General features: G+C 44.7%; 1 protein-coding gene across 7 annotated transcripts in view; it reads right to left on the reverse strand.

Moving 5' to 3' along the window:
* Positions 1 to 18,056, reverse strand: part of atrn (attractin) — a 293,535-nt gene that overhangs the window by 129,379 nt on the left and 146,100 nt on the right. For 2 of the 7 annotated variants that reach the window (XM_071382288.1, XM_071382285.1), the window contains exons 22-24: positions 8,872 to 8,966; positions 4,872 to 4,950; positions 3,212 to 3,366 (exon numbers count right to left, since the gene is read on the reverse strand). In XM_071382288.1, coding sequence (XP_071238389.1) covers positions 3,212 to 3,366; positions 4,872 to 4,950; positions 8,872 to 8,966 — 329 coding nt within the window. Of the gene's footprint in view, positions 1 to 3,211; positions 3,370 to 4,871; positions 4,951 to 8,819; positions 8,967 to 18,056 lie in introns of those variants that run through there. The other 5 variants (XM_071382287.1, XM_071382283.1, XM_071382286.1 and 2 more) reach the window with 4 other exon arrangements.

The following is an 18,056-nucleotide window of genomic DNA, read 5'->3' on the forward strand; positions in this document are numbered from 1 at the left end:
CCTTACCCCTATACATATCTACCTCCATCACTCCAGTATCCCTGTACATTGTTAATATGGTACTGACCCTGTATATAGTATGATTACCCCTATACATATCTACCTCCATCACTCCAGTATCCCTGTACATTGTTAATATGGTACTGATCCTGTATATAGTATGATTACCCCTATACATATCTACCTCCATCACTCCAGTATCCCTGTACATTGTTAATATGGTACTGACCCTGTATATAGTCACCTTACTCCTATACATATCTACCTCCATCACTCCAGTATCCCTGTACATTGTTAATATGGTACTGACCCTGTATATAGTCACCTTACCCCTATACATATCTACCTCCATCACTCCAGTATCCCTGTACAGTGTTAATATGGTACTGACCCTGTATATAGTATGATTACCCCTCTACATATCTTGGAGAGATGGGCAGAGCACTTTGGAAACCCCCTCGACCAACCCAGTGGAGAATCCTCCCAGACACCCCCACCATACATGAATTTGACTCCCCGCCACAGTTTTCTGAGTTTCACCGGGCCATCAAAGGCCCAGCTGAGCTCCTGAATCATAGGGGAAAAACTCCTCATGCGTCGCTTGCTCCTCCTTATCAAATCATGAATGGAACGATGCCAATACTGTAATCATCTACAAGAATAAGGTGCTAGGGCGGCTTGTGGTAACAGCAGAGCTATCTCCCTCCTTTCAGTTGCCAGGGTAATGCTATCTCCCTCCTTTCAGTTGCCAGGGTGATGCTATCTCCCTCCTTTCAGTTGCCAGGGTAATGCTATCTCCCTCCTTTCAGTTGCCAGGGTGATGCTATTTCCCTCCTTTCAGTTGCCAGGGTAATGCTATCTCCCTCCTTTCAGTTGCCAGGGTAATGCTATCTCCCTCCTTTCAGTTGCCAAGGTAATGCTATCTCCCTCCTTTCAGTTGCCAGGGTGATGCTATCTCCCTCCTTTCAGTTGCCAGGGTAATGCTATCTCCCTCCTTTCAGTTGCCAGGGTGATGCTATCTCCCTCCTTTCAGTTGCCATGGTAATGCTATCTCCCTCCTTTCAGTTGCCATGGTAATGCTATCTCCCTCCTTTCAGTTGCCAGGGTGATGCTATCTCCCTCCTTTCAGTTGCCAGGGTGATGCTATCTCCCTCATTTCAGTTGCCAGGGTAATGCTATCTCCCTCCTTTCAGTTGCCAGGGTAATGCTATCTCCCTCCTTTCAGTTGCCAGGGTGATGCTATCTCCCTCCTTTCAGTTGCCAGGGTAATGCTATCTCCCTCCTTTCAGTTGCCAGGGTAATGCTATCTCCCTCCTTTCAGTTGCCAGGGTAATGCTATCTCCATCCTTTCAGTTGCCATGGTAGTGCTATCTCCCTCTACCTCCCATTCCAACCCCTACCTCCCACTCTATCCTCTACCTCCCATTCTATCCTCTACCTCCCAGTCCATCCCCTACATCCTCTACCTCCCATTCCATCCTCTACCTCCCATTCCATCCTCTACCTCCCATTCCATCCTCTACCTCCCATTCCATCCTCTACCTCCCATTCCATCCTCTACCTCCCATTCCATCCCCTACATCCCATTCCATCCCATACCTCCCATCCTCTACCTCCCATTCCAATACCTACCTCCCACCCTCTACCTCCCATTCCAACCCCTACCTCCCATTCCATCCTCTACCTCCCATTCCATCCTCTACCTCCCATTCCATCCCCTACCTCCCATTCCATCCCATACCTCCCATCCTCTACCTCCCATTCCAACACCTACCTCCCATCCTCTACCTCCCATTCCAACCCCTACCTCCCATGCCATCCTCTACCTCCCATTCCATCCTCTACCTCCCATTCCATCCCCTACCTCCCATTCCATCCCATACCTCCCATCTTCTACCTCCCATTCCAACCCCTACCTCCCATTCCAACCCCTACCTCCCATTCCATCCTCTACCTCCCATTCCATCCTCTACCTCCCATTCTATCCCCTACATCCTCTACCTCCCATTCCATCCTCTACCTCCCATTCCATCCCCTACCTCCCATTCCAACCCCTACCTCCCATCCTCTACCTCCCATTCCAACCCCTACCTCCCATCCTCTACCTCCCATTCCAACCCCTACCTCCCATCCTCAACCTCCCATTCCATCCTCAACCTCCCATTCCTTCCTCTACCTCCCATTCCTTCACCATACCTCCCATTCCATCCTCTACCTCCCATTCCTTCACCATACCTCACATCCCATCCTCTACCTCCCATTCCATCCTCTACCTCCCATTCCACCCTCTACCTCCCATTCCTCCTCTACCTCCCATTCCAAACCCTACCTCCCATCCCATCCTTTACCTCCCATTCCATCCTCTACCTCCCATTCCAACCTCTACCTCCCATTCCAACCTCTACCTCCCATTCCATCCTCTACCTCCCATCCCATCCTCTACCTCCCATTCCATCCTCTACCTCCCATTCCAACCTCTACCTCCCATTCCATCCTCAACCTCCCATTCCAACCTCTACCTCCCATTCCTTCCTCTACCTCCCATTCCATCCTCTACCTCCCAGTCCATCCTCTACCTCCCATTCCATCCTCTACCTCCCATTCCTTCCTCTACCTCCCATTCCATCCTCTACCTCCCATTCTATCCCCTACCTCCCATTCCATCCCCTACCTCCCATTCCATCCTCTCTCCCATTCCATCCTCAACCTCCCATTCCATCCTCAACCTCCCATTCCAACCTCTACCTCCCATTCCATCCCCTACCTCCCATTCCAAACCCTACCTCCCATTCCATCCTCTACCTCCCATTCCATCTCCTACATCCTCTACCTCCCATTCCATCCTCTACCTCCCATTCCAACCTCTACCTCCCATTCCATCCTCTACCTCCCATTCCATCCTCTACCTCCCATTCCATCCTCTACCTCCCATTCCATCCTCTACCTCCCATTCCATCCTCTACCTCCCATTCCATCCTCTATCTCCCATTCCATCCTCTACCTCCCATTCCAACCCCTACCTCCATCCACAACAGAAGCATTGTCGGAATCGTCTTCGATGGACAGCTAAGATGAGGTGTGCGCACGTGTGTGTGCATGCATGTGTGTGTGTTTACGTACATGTGTGTGTCTTTGCGTGTGTGTGTCTTTGCGTGTGTGTGTGTGTGTGTGTGTGTGCGTGTGTGTGTGTGTCATATCTCATGTCACCTACTTGTATCTTGATGGGCCAGGTGAAGTTGCTGACATAGACGAAGAAGGTGATGTTTGGGTTGTTGCGGAAGTCAAAGTTCTCGTTGGAGAAACTGTCTTTAAACTCCTTGATGTTGCTCCTGGAGACAATGGGGATCTCCTCGCCTGTTTGGGTACCTACTGAGGGAGAGGGTGGTAGACGAGGTTTAGTTAAAGCATGTTCTCACATATGGGCTCCAAGGAGGGGAGATTGAAAACAGTGTGAACATACGACATGTTTTATTTTAACTATAGAGCGAATAAGGAGCGTTACCTGTGAAGGTGTGTTAAGGTGTTACCTGTGAAGGTACGTTAAGGTGTTACCTGTGAAGGTGTATTAAGGTGTTACCTGTGAAGGTATGTTAAGGTGTTACCTGTGAAGGTATATTAAGCTGTTACCTGTGAAGGTATGTTAAGGAGTGTTACCTGTGAAGGTATGTTAAGGAGCGTTACCTGTGAATGTATGTTAAGGAGCGTTACCTGTGAAGGTATGTTAAGAAGCGTTACCTGTGAAGGTATGTTAAGGAGCGTTACCTGTGAAGGTATGTTAAGGAGCGTTACCTGTGAAGGAGCGTTACCTGTGAAGGTATGTTAAGGCGCATTACCTGTGAAGGTATATTAAGGAGCGTTACCTGTGAAGGTATGTTAAGGAGCGTTACCTGTGAAGGTATGTTAAGAAGCGATACCTGTGAAGATATATTAAGGAGCGTTACCTGTGAAGGTATGTTAAGGAGCGTTACCTGTGAAGGTATGTTAAGGAGCGTTACCTATGAAGGTATATTAAGGATCGTTACCTGTGAAGGTATGTTAAGGTGTTACCTGTGAAGGTGTGTTAAGGTGTTACCTGTGAAGGTATGTTAAGGAGTTACCTGTGAAGGTATGTTAAGGAGTTACCTGTGAAGGTATCTTAAAGAGTTACCTGTGAAGGTATGTTAAGGTGTTACCTGTGAAGGTATGTTAAGGTGTTACCTGTGAAGGTACATTAAGGTGTTACCTGTGAAGGTGTGTTAAGGTGTTACCTGTGAAGGTATGTTAAGGTGTTACCTGTGAAGGTATATTAAGCTGTTACCTCTGAAGGTATGTTAAGGAGCGTTACCTGTGAAGGTATGTTAAGGAGCGTTACCTGTGAAGGTATGTTAAGAAGCGTTACCTGTGAAGGTATGTTAAGGAGCGTTACCTGTGAAAGTATGTTAAGGAGCGTTACCTGTGAAGGAGCGTTACCTGTGAAGGAGCGTTACCTGTGAAAGTATGTTAAGGCGCGTTACCTGTGAAGGTATGTTAAGGAGCGTTACCTGTGAAGGTATGTTAAGAAGCGATACCTGTGAAGATATATTAAGGAGCGCTACCTGTGAAGGTATGTTAAGGAGCGTTACCTGTGAAGGTATGTTAAGGAGCGTTACCTGTGAAGGTATATTAAGGATCGTTACCTGTGAAGGTATGTTAAGGAGCGTTACCTGTGAAGGTGTGTTAAGGAGCGTTACCTGTGAAGGTATGTTAAGGAGCATTACCTGTGAAGGTATGTTAAGGAGCATTACCTGTGAAGGTATATTAAGGAGCGTTACCTGTGAAGGTATGTTAAGGAGCGTTACCTGTGAAGGTATGTTAAGGAGCGTTACCTGTGAAGGTATGTTAAGAAGCGTTACCTGTGAAGCTGGCGGCCCAGGTGATGTTGAGGTTGAAGTTCTTGGAGGCGTTGATGAACACAACCAGATCACGATTCTGCTGTGGAGGAGAGGAAGAGGAAGAGGAGGGGAGGGGAGAGGAGGGGAGGGGAATTAGAGGAAGAGGAGGGGAGGGGAGGGGAGGAGAGTTAGAGGAAGAGGAGAGAAGGGGAGGGGAGGGGTGGGGGTGGATGAGGGTAGGGGACAATGTGTTACTGTACGTGTCAATACATCTATTCTACAGTCTGATGAGGAGGATAGGATAGGACAATGTGTTACTGTACATGTCAATACATCTATTCTACAGTCTGATGATGAGGAGAGGATAGGACAATGTGTTACTGTACGTGTCAATACATCTATTCTACAGTGATGAGGAGGAGGAGAGGATAGGACAATGTGTTACTGTACGTGTCAATACATCTATTCTACAGTCTGATGAGGAGAGGATAGGACAATGTGTTACTGTACGTGTCAATACATCTATTCTACAGTCTGATGAGGAGAGGATAGGACAATGTGTTACTGTACGTGTCAATACATCTATTCTACAGTCTGATGAGGAGGAGAGGATAGGACAATGTGTTACTGTACGTGTCAATACATCTATTCTACAGTCTGATGAGGAGAGGATAGGACAATGTGTTACTGTACGTGTCAATACATCTATTCTACAGTCTGATGAGGAGGAGAGGATAGGACAATGTGTTACTGTACGTGTCAATACATCTATTCTACAGTCTGATGAGGAGGAGAGGATAGGACAATGTGTTACTGTACGTGTCAATACATCTATTCTACAGTCTGATGAGGAGGAGGAGAGGACAATGTGTTACTGTACGTGTCAATACATCTATTCTACAGTCTGATGAGGAGAGGAGAGGACAATGTGTTACTGTACGTGTCAATACATCTATTCTACAGTCTGATGAGGAGAGGATAGGATAGGACAATGTGTTACTGTACGTGTCAATACATCTATTCTACAGTCTGATGAGGAGGAGAGGATAGGACAATGTGTTACTGTACGTGTCAATACATCTATTCTACAGTCTGATGAGGAGAGGATAGGATAGGACAATGTGTTACTGTACGTGTCAATACATCTATTCTACAGTCTGATGAGGAGGAGGAGAGGATAGGACAATGTGTTACTGTACGTGTCAATATATATATTCTACAGTCTGATGAGGAGAGGATAGGATAGGACAATGTGTTACTGTACGTGTCAATACATCTATTCTACAGTCTGATGATGATGAGGAGAGGATAGGACAATGTGTTACTGTACGTGTCAATACATCTATTCTACAGTCTGATGATGATGAGGAGAGGATAGGACAATGTGTTACTGTACGTGTCAATACATCTATTCTACAGTCTGATGAGGAGGAGGAGAGGATAGGACAATGTGTTACTGTATGTGTCAATACACCTATTCTACAGTCTGATGAGGAGAGGATAGGATAGGACAATGTGTTACTGTACGTGTCAATACATCTATTCTACAGTCTGATGAGGAGAGGATAGGATAGGACAATGTGTTACTGTACGTGTCAATACATCTATTCTACAGTCTGATGAGGAGGAGAGGATAGGACAATGTGTTACTGTACGTGTCAATACATCTATTCTACAGTCTGATGAGGAGAGGATAGGACAATGTGTTACTGTACGTGTCAATACATCTATTCTACAGTCTGATGAGGAGAGGATAGGACAATGTGTTACTGTACGTGTCAATACATCTATTCTACAGTCTGATGAGGAGGAGAGGATAGGACAATGTGTTACTGTACGTGTCAATACATCTATTCTACAGTCTGATGAGGAGAGGATAGGACAATGTGTTACTGTACGTGTCAATACATCTATTCTACAGTCTGATGAGGAGGAGAGGATAGGACAATGTGTTACTGTACGTGTCAATACATCTATTCTACAGTCTGATGAGGAGGAGGAGAGGATAGGACAATGTGTTACTGTACGTGTCAATACATCTATTCTACAGTCTGATGAGGAGAGGATAGGACAATGTGTTACTGTACGTGTCAATACATCTATTCTACAGTCTGATGAGGAGGAGAGGATAGGACAATGTGTTACTCTACGTTTCAATACATCTATTCTACAGTCTGATGAGGAGGAGGAGAGGACAATGTGTTACTGTACGTGTCAATACATCTATTCTACAGTCTGATGAGGAGAGGATAGGATAGGACAATGTGTTACTGTACGTGTCAATACATCTATTCTACAGTCTGATGAGGAGGAAGAGAGGATAGGACAATGTGTTACTGTACGTGTCAATATATATATTCTACAGTCTGATGAGGAGAGGATAGGATAGGACAATGTGTTACTGTACGTGTCAATACATCTATTCTACAGTCTGATGATGATGAGGAGAGGATAGGACAATGTGTTACTGTACGTGTCAATACATCTATTCTACAGTCTGATGATGATGAGGAGAGGATAGGACAATGTGTTACTGTACGTGTCAATACATCTATTCTACAGTCTGATGAGGAGGAGGAGAGGATAGGACAATGTGTTACTGTATGTGTCAATACACCTATTCTACAGTCTGATGAGGAGAGGATAGGACAATGTGTTACTGTACGTGTCAATACATTTATTCTACAGTCTGATGAGGAGAGGATAGGATAGGACAATGTGTTACTGTACGTGTCAATACATCTATTCTACAGTCTGATGAGGAGGAGAGGATAGGACAATGTGTTACTGTACGTGTCAATACATCTATTCTACAGTCTAATGAGGAGAGGATAGGACAATGTGTTACTGTACGTGTCAATACATCTATTCTACAGTCTGATGAGGAGAGGATAGGACAATGTGTTACTGTACGTGTCAATACATCTATTCTACAGTCTGATGAGGAGGAGAGGATAGGACAATGTGTTACTGTACGTGTCAATACATCTATTCTACAGTCTGATGAGGAGAGGATAGGACAATGTGTTACTGTACGTGTCAATACATCTATTCTACAGTCTGATGAGGAGGAGAGGATAGGACAATGTGTTACTGTACGTGTCAATACATCTATTCTACAGTCTGATGAGGAGGAGGAGAGGATAGGACAATGTGTTACTGTACGTGTCAATACATCTATTCTACAGTCTGATGAGGAGAGGATAGGACAATGTGTTACTGTACGTGTCAATACATCTATTCTACAGTCTGATGAGGAGGAGAGGATAGGACAATGTGTTACTCTACGTTTCAATACATCTATTCTACAGTCTGATGAGGAGGAGGAGAGGATAGGACAATGTGTTACTGTACGTGTCAATACATCTATTCTACAGTCTGATGAGGAGGAGGAGAGGACAATGTGTTACTGTACGTGTCAATACATCTATTCTACAGTCTGATGAGGAGGAGGAGAGGATAGGACAATGTGTTACTGTACGTGTCAATACATCTATTCTACAGTCTGATGAGGAGGAGAGGATAGGACAATGTGTTACTGTACGTGTCAATACATCTATTCTACAGTCTGATGAGGAGGAGAGGATAGGACAATGTGTTACTGTAAGTGTCAATACATCTATTCTACAGTCTGATGAGGAGGAGAGGATAGGACAATGTGTTACTGTACGTGTCAATACATCTATTCTACAGTCTGATGATGAGAGGATAGGACAATGTGTTACTGTACGTGTCAATACATCTATTCTACAGTCTGATGATGAGAGGATAGGACAATGTGTTACTGTACGTGTCAATACATCTAGTCTCTGCTGTTTAGTTCTACCTCCATGGGCGTGGCTTAACCGCTGACCTATTACCCCTAACCCCAGCAGTGTGGGTGTGGTCCTACCTACTCGGGTGTGGCCTGACCCCAGCAGTATGGGTGTGGCCTGACCCCTGACCCCAGCAGTGTGGGTGTGGTCCTACCTCCTCGGGTGTGGCCTGACCCCTGACCCCAGCAGTATGGGTGTGGTCCTACCTCCTCGGGTGTGGCTACAAAGTTGATGGAGGTGTAGTAGCGGTCGTCCTCCTGAGACAGACTGAAGGTGAACTGGTAGTCTATCAGCAGGGTGTCTGGCAGGGAGATAAACACAGCTACATGTTAGAACAGAAACACAGCATGTTATAGAAATCACACATGTTACAATCTATTTTGTGGGACTGGAGACGTTTCTTCTACCAGCTGTGCAATAGGAACACGCTGAGCCGGCACCGTGGGGGGAAACATGGTTAACGATGCGGACACATTTCAGAAGTTCACAACATTTAAAGACCCACGTCACTATCCTGACAGCATGTCCGTTTCCAAAAGGACGCATTTTGAGGTGTCTTACAGCATTCATTTAAAATTCATACAATTTAGATTTTTTTGTCACTGGCCTACACACCCCATACTATCAAAGTGGAATGATGTTTTTGTCACTGGCCTACACATCCCATAATATCAAAGCGGAATGATGTTTTTGTCCCTGGCCTACACACCCCATAATATCAAAGTGGAATGATGTTTTTGTCCCTGGCCTACACACCCCATAATATCAAAGTGGAATGATGTTTTTGTCACTGGCCTACACATCCCATAATATCAAAGTGGAATGATGTTTTTGTCACTGGCCTACACACCCCATAATATCAAAGTGGAATGATGTTTTTGTCCCTGGCCTACACACCCCATAATATCAAAGTGGAATGATGTTTTTGTCCCTGGCCTACACACCCCATAATATCAAAGTGGAATGATGTTTTTGTCACTGGCCTACACATCCCATAATATCAAAGTGGAATGATGTTTTTGTCCCTGGCCTACACATCCCATAATATCAAAGTGGAATGATGTTTTTGTCACTGGCCTACACATCCCATAATATCAAAGTGGAATGATGTTTTTGTCCCTGGCCTACACACCCCATAATATCAAAGTGGAATGATGTTTTTGTCACTGGCCTACACATCCCATAATATCAAAGTGGAATGATGTTTTTGTCCCTGGCCTACACATCCCATAATATCAAAGTGGAATGATGTTTTTGTCACTGGCCTACACATCCCATAATATCAAAGTGGAATGATGTTTTTGTCCCTGGCCTACACACCCCATAATATCAAAGTGGAATGATGTTTTTGTCCCTGGCCTACACACCCCATAATATCAAAGTGGAATGATGTTTTTGTCACTGGCCTACACATCCCATAATATCAAAGTGGAATGATGTTTTTGTCACTGGCCTACACATCCCATAATATCAAAGTGGAATGATGTTTTTGTCCCTGGCCTACACATCCCATAATATCAAAGTGGAATGATGTTTTTGTCACTGGCCTACACATCCCATAATATCAAAGTGGAATGATGTTTTTGTCCCTGGCCTACACACCCCATAATATCAAAGTGGAATGATGTTTTTGTCACTGGCCTACACATCCCATAATATCAAAGTGGAATGATGTTTTTGTCCCTGGCCTACACATCCCATAATATCAAAGTGGAATGATGTTTTTGTCCCTGGCCTACACATCCCATAATATCAAAGTGGAATGATGTTTTTGTCCCTGGCCTACACATCCCATAATATCAAAGTGGAATGATGTTTTTGTCACTGGCCTACACACCCCATAATATCAAAGTGGAATGATGTTTTTGTCCCTGGCCTACACACCCCATAATATCAAAGTGGAATGATGTTTTTGTCCCTGGCCTACACACCCCATAATATCAAAGTGGAATGATGTTTTTGTCACTGGCCTACACACCCCATAATATCAAAGTGGAATGATGTTTTTGTCACTGGCCTACACACCCCATAATATCAAAGTGGAATGATGTTTTTGTCCCTGGCCTACACACCCCATAATATCAAAGTGGACTGACTTGCCTTGTTAAATAAAGGTTAAATAAATAAAAAAATAAGTTCCTGCCAAGGCAGCAGCTACTCTTCCTGAGGTTTATTATGGATCCCCATTACTTCCTGCTAAGGCAACAGCTACTCTTCCTGAGGTTTATTATGGATCCCCATTAGTTCCTGCCAAGGCAGCAGCTACTCTTCCTGAGGTTTATTAAGGATCCCCATTAGTTCCTGCCAAGGCAGCAGCTACTCTTCCTGGGGTTTATTACGGATCCCCATTAGTTCCTGCCAAGGCAGCAGCTGCTCTTCCTGGGGTTTATTATGGATCCTCATTAGTTCCTGCCAAGGCAGCAGCTACTCTTCCTGGGGTTTATTATGGATCCCCATTAGTTCCTGCCAAGGCAGCAGCTACTCTTCCTGGGGTTTATTATGGATCCCCATTACTTCATTCCAAGACAGCAGCTACTCTTCCTGGGGTTTATTATGGATCCCCATTAGTTCCTGCCAAGGCAGCAGCTACTCTTCCTGGGGTTTATTATGGATCCCCATTAGTTCCTGCCGAGGCAGCAGCTACTCTTCTTGGGGTTTATTATGGATCCCCATTACTTCATTCCAAGACAGCAGCTACTCTTCCTGCGGTTTATTATGGATCCCCATTAGTTCCTGCCAAGGCAGCAGCTACTCTTCCTGGGGTTTATTATGGATCCCCATTAGTTCCTGCCGAGGCAGCAGCTACTCTTCCTGCGGTTTATTATGGATCCCCATTAGTTCCTGCCAAGGCAGCAGCTACTCTTCCTGGGGTTTATTATGGATCCCCATTAGTTCCTGCCAAGGCAGCAGCTACTCTTCCTGGGGTTTATTATGGATCCCCATTAGAATGAAATGAAACCCTTCTTGGGGTCCAAATTAAGGCAGTTATACCATTTTAAAAACGTTACAATACATTCAGATTCAACAACACATTAAGTGTGTGCCCTCAGGCCCCTACTCTACTACCACATATCTACAGTACTAAATCCATGTGTGTGTGTGTATAGTGCGTATGTTATCGTGTGTGTGTATGCATGTGTCTTTGCCTATGTTTGTGTTTTCTTCACAATCCCCGCTGTTCCATAAGGTGTATTTTAATCTGTTTCTGCTTGCATCAGTTACTTGATGTGGAATAGAGTTCCATGTAGTCATGGCTCTATGTAGTACTGTGCACCTCCCATAGTCTGTTCTGGACTGTGAAGAGACCTCTGGTGGCATGTCTTGTGGGGTATGCATGGGAGTCTGAGCTGTGTGCCAGTAGTTTAAACAGACAGCTCGGTGAATTCAACATGTTAATAGCTCTCACAAATACAAGTAGTGATGAAGTCAATCTCTCCTCCACTTTGAGCCAGGAGAGATTGAAATGCATATTATTAATGTTACCTATCTGTGTACATCCAAGGGCCAGCCATGCTGCCCTGCTCTGAGCCAAATGCAATTTTCCTAAGTCCTTCTTTGTGTCACCTGACCACACGACTGAACAGTAGTCCAGGTGCAACAAAACTAGGGCCTGTAGGACCTGCCTTGTTGATAGTGTTGTTAAGAAGGTAGAAACTAGGGCCTGTAGGACCTGCCTTGTTGATAGTGTTGTTAAGAAGGTAGAAACTAGGGCCTGTAGGACCTGCCTTGTTGATAGTGTTGTTAAGAAGGTAGAAACTAGGGCCTGTAGGACCTGCCTTGTTGATAGTGTTGTTAAGAAGGTAGAAACTAGGGCCTGTAGGACCTGCCTTGTTATAGTGTTGTTAAGAAGGTAGAAACTAGGGCCTGTAGGACCTGCCTTGTTGATAGTGCTGTTAAGAAGGTAGAAACTAGGGCCTGTAGGATCTGCCTTGTTGATAGTGCGGTTAAGAAGGTAGAAACTAGGGCCTGTAGGACCTGCCTTGTTGATAGTGCTGTTAAGAAGGTAGAAACTAGGGCCTGTAGGACCTGCCTTGTTGATAGTGCTGTTAAGAAGGTAGAAACTAGGGCCTGTAGGACCTGCCTTGTTGATAGTGCTGTTAAGAAGGTAGAAACTAGGGCCTGTAGGACCTGCCTTGTTATAGTGTTGTTAAGAAGGTAGAAACTAGGGCCTGTAGGACCTGCCTTGTTGATAGTGCTGTTAAGAAGGTAGAAACTAGGGCCTGTAGGACCTGCCTTGTTATAGTGTTGTTAAGAAGGTAGAAACTAGGGCCTGTAGGACCTGCCTTGTTGATGGTGCTGTTAAGAAGGCAGAGCATCGCTTTATTATGGACAGACTTCTCCCCATCTTAGCTACTGTTGTATCAGTATGTTTTGACCATGACAGTTTACAATCCCGGGTTACCCCCAAGCAGTTTAGTCACCTCAACTTGCTCAATTACCACATTATTCATTACAATATTTAGTTCAAGTTTAGAGTTTAGTGCATGTAGTTTTTTAAATATTTAGGACTAACTTATTCCTTGCCACCCACTCTGAAACTAACTGCAGCTCTTTGTTAGGTGTTGCAGTCATTTCAGTCGCTGTAGTAGCTGACGTGTATAGTGTTGAGTCATCCACATACATAGACACACGGGCTTTACTCAAAGCCAGTGGCATGTCATTAGTATATATGTATAGTGTTGAGCATGTCATTAGTATATATGTATAGTGTTGAGTCATCCGCATACATACTCTTTATCCACATTATAGCAGGGGGTGTAAAGCCATAACACATAAGTTTTTCCAGCAGCAGAATATGATCGATAATGTAAAAAGCCTCACTGAAGTAGAACAAAACAGTCCCCCCAATCTTTTTATCATCAATTTCTATCAGCCAATCATCAGTCATTTGTGTAAGTGCTGTGCTTGTTGAATTTCCTTCCCTATAAGCATGCTGAAAGTCTGTTGTCAATTTATTTACTGTGAAATAGCATTGTATCTGGTCAAACACAATTTTTTCCAGAAGTTTACTAAGGGTTGGTAACAGGCTGATTGGTTGACTATTTGAGCCAGTAAAGGGGGCTTTACTATTCTTAGGTAGTGGAATGACTTTAGCTTCCCTCCAGGCCTGAGGGCACATGCTCTCTAGTAGGATTAGATTGAAGATGTGGCAAATAGGAGTGGCGATATCATCCACTATGATCATCTCGTAGATGATGTAGATGATGTCGTCATTTTCCATCCAGATTTTCAGACCCCGGTGGGTCTTAATGGGTTATTTACTTATTAGCAACTGGAATAAGCAATTTCATAAATGTGTCTAGAAGAGCATCTGGCTGCTTCTCATTAGACACCACAGACCAACAAATAGTCTTTACATTGTCACGACGTTGGCCTGTTGGTAAGGTTTATGACCCCCCCCATAAATACCTTTCTCCCTTCCCTCTCTCTCTGACTCTACTGAGGGACTCTTGAATAGCCTTTGTTAAACATAGAGAGTCTGGGAACATCAAACACGTGGAGGGAAAGGAACCATATTTCGGTAATAGAACCAGTTGAAAATATGCGTTGGTACTTAATGAATATGACGTCAGTTCGGTTGTCATCTGAGACATTATGACTGATGACAGGACGACCTAAACTGTATCTGGGAAAGTCTACACATTCTAGTTATCAGATTCACATGGAATTGTTGTGCAAATCAAATGTTTAAATGTAAAATTATTTGTGAAAAGATTAAATGTAATTTTAGCTTCCAAATGAGAGATTTGGGTTTTCATAAGGGTAGGGCTCTGCTCAATCAGTGGCCCGCCCCTGTGAAGTGACATGGGTTATAAACTATGAAACACACCCTTCTCTCCCTCCACTATATAAGCCCTTGATGAAAATGAAAACACTCAGACGAGGAGGAGAACAATCGTTACACCGTGGGATATTTTTAGCACTTTTCTGGGATGCTTGAATGTTGTCATTGCTTTACTGGGAAGCTTAGCAGAGAAGTAGACATGCTCAGGTTATTTATGATAGTGCAGGATGAGCTGCACACAGTGGACTTCCCACAAGGGCACACTGCATCATTTCTAACAGTATAACTGGATAACAGGTTCATAGGCTCATGATTACGGCAGAGGCATTTTGTTACGTTACAGCCTTATTCTAAAATGGATTACATTGTTTTTTCCCCCTCATCAATCTACAAACAATACCCCATAAAAATAAATCAATAAAACTGAAATATCACATTTACATAAGTATTCAGACCCTTTACTCAGTACTTTGTTGAAGCACCTCCTGCAGTGATTACAGCCTCGAGTCTTCTTGTGTATGACGCTACAAGCTTGGCACAGCTGTATTTGGAGAGTTTCTCCCATTCCTCTCTGCAAACTCTGTCAGGTTGGATGGGGAGCGTCGCTGCACAGCTATTTTCAGGTCTCTCCAGAGATGTTTGATCGGGTTCAAGTCCGGGCTCTGGCTGGGCCGCTCAAGGACATTCAGAGACTTGTCCTGAATCCACTCCTGCGTTGTCTTGGCTGTGTGCTTAGGGTCGTTGTCCTGTTAGAAGGGGAACTTTTGCCCCAGTCAAAGGTCCTGAGCGCTCTGGAGCAGGTTTTCATCAAGGATCTCTCTGTACTTTGCTTCGTTCATCTTTCCCTCGATCCTGATTAGTCTCCCAGTCCCTGCTGTGGAAAAACATCCCCACAGCATGATGCTGCCACCACCATGCTTCACCGTAGGGATGGTGCCAGGTTTCCTCCAGACGTGACGATTGGCATTCAGGCCAAAGAGTTCAATCTTGGTTTCATCAGACCAGAGAATCTTGTTTCTCATGGTCTGGGAGTCTTTAGGTGCTTTTTAGCAAACTCTAAACAAGCTGTCATGTGCCTTTTACTTCTACCATAAAGGCCTGATTGGTGGAGTGCTGCAGAGATGCTTGTCCTTCTGGAAGGTTCTCCCATCTCCACAGATGAACTCTAGAGCTCTGTCAGAGTGACCATCGTGTCTTGGTCACCTCCCTGACCAAGGCCCTTCTCCCCTGATTGCTAAGTTGGCCGGGGGGCCAGCTCCAGGAAGAGTCTTGGTGGTTCCAAACTTCTTCCTTTTAAGAATGATGGATACCACTGTGTTCTTGGGGACCTTCAATGCTGCATAAATTTTTTGGTACCCTTCCTCAGATCTTTGCCTCGACACAATCCTGTCTCTACAGACAATTCCTTCGACCTCATGGCTTGGTTTTTGCTCTGACATGCACTGTCAACTGTGGGACCTTATATAGACAGGTGTGTGCCTTTCCAAATAGGGACAGATGACAAGGCTGGGAAACATCCATCAGGCCCCAGCAGTGTCCTGCCATAGGAGTTGAGAATGAGACAGGGTCCAGTTTGCATTGTCCCCAGAAGTTTGAGCAGAATTGAGATTTGCTTGCCACCTCATTCCTGTCATCCTCCGCTAGCAAACTATTACTAGATTGAAACTCTGGATTGTCAATATTGTCCCGGACAACAATAATAATAAATAAATAATAATAAACACTTCTACAACGCTGGAAACGTTTGTTAGCAGTTGAAGCTGGCATCATTGCAACCCTAGCTAGCTGGCTAGTTGGTAGCAGGTGTTGACACAAACACAACATTTTTTATAAATATAGTAAACCTTTGAAAACAACAGACCGAAGCAACAGGTCGAGGCACAGGAGGTATCAGGAGAAAAGTGAGGACGGATCAACAACATTGTAGTTACTCCACTAACCTAAATGACAGACTGAAAAGAAGGAAGCCTGTACAGAATACAAATATTCCGAAACACTGGATCCTGTTTGCAACAAGACACTAAAGTAGTACTGCAAAACAATGTGTCAAAGCAATGTGTCAAAGCAATGTGTCAAAGCAATGTGTCAAAGCAATGTGTCAAAGCAATTCACTTTTTGTCCTGAATAAAAAAATGTTATGTTTGGGGCAAATCCAATACAACACATTACTGAGTACCACTCTCCATATTTTCAGGCATAGTAACGGCTGCATCATGTTATGGGTATGCATGCAATCTTTAAAGGACTGGGGAGTTTTCAGGATAAAAATAAACAGAATGGAGCTAAGCACAGGCAAAATCCTAGAGGAAAACTTGGTTCAGTCTGCTTTCCACCAGACACTGGGAGATGAATTCACCTTTCAGCAGGACAACAACCTAAAACACAAGGCCTGATATACACTGGAATGGTCTTGAGTGGACGAGTTATAGTGTTTACTTAAATCAACTTGAAAATGTATGGCAAGCTGAGTGGTGCAGCGGTCTAATACACCGCATCGCAGTGTTTCTACAGGGTTTCCATCCCGCAACCGGGAGTCCCAATGGGTGGCACACAATTGGCCCAGCGTCGTCCGGGTTAGGGGAGGGTTTGGCCAGGGGGGGGGTCTGTATTTGGCTCATCGCGCTCTAGCGACTCCTCGTGGCGGCCGGGCGCCTGCAGGATGACCTCGGTCTTCAGTGGAGCGTTGTTTCCTCTGACGTCATTGGTGTGGCCGGCTTCCGGGTTAAGTGGGTGGGTGTTAAGAAGCGTGGTTTGGCGGGTCATGTTTCGGAGGACACATGACTCGACCTTCGCCTCTCGAGCCCGTTGGGGAGTTGCAGCGAAGAGAAAAGATCGAAATTGGGGAGAAAAACGGGGTAAAATAAAAAAATAAAAAAATTAGAATAAAATAAAATCTATGGAAAGACCATAATGATCATCAACCAATTTGACAGAACTTGAATACTTTTTTAAAGATTGATGGGCAAATGTTGCACATTCCATGTGTGGAAAGCTCTTACAGACTCACCCAGAAAGACTCACAGCTGTAATTGTTGCCAAAGGTTATTCTATAAGGAGCTCACTCGGGGTGTGAATACTTACGTAAATGTTCAATAAATTGGCTAAAAATCTATGTAATCCATTTTGAATTGAGGGTGTAACAGAACAACATGTGGAATAAGTCAAGGGGTCTGAAAACTTTCTGAAGGAACTGTATCTCTTCACTTCTACCCATCTCTCTCTCGTCTACCCGTCTCTCTCGTCTACCCGTCTCTCTCGTCTACCCGTCTCTCTCGTCTACCCATCTCTCTCGTCTACCCATCTCTCTCTCGTCTACCCATCTCTCTCTCGTCTACCCGTCTCTCTCGTCTACCCGTCTCTCTCGTCTACCCGTCTCTCTCGTCTACCCGTCTCTCTCGTCTACCCGTCTCTCTCGTCTACCCGTCTCTCTCGTCTACCCGTCTCTCTCGTCTACCCGTCTCTCTCGTCTACCCGTCTCTCTCGTCTACCCGTCTCTCTCGTCTACCCGTCTCTCTCGTCTACCCATCTCTCTCTCGTCTACCCGTCTCTCTCGTCTACCCGTCTCTCTCGTCTACCCGTCTCTCTCGTCTACCCGTCTCTCTCGTC

The sequence above is a fragment of the Salvelinus alpinus genome, chromosome 34 (genome assembly GCF_045679555.1).
Source record: "Salvelinus alpinus chromosome 34, SLU_Salpinus.1, whole genome shotgun sequence".
In the NCBI taxonomy this organism is placed as follows: domain Eukaryota; kingdom Metazoa; phylum Chordata; class Actinopteri; order Salmoniformes; family Salmonidae; genus Salvelinus; species Salvelinus alpinus.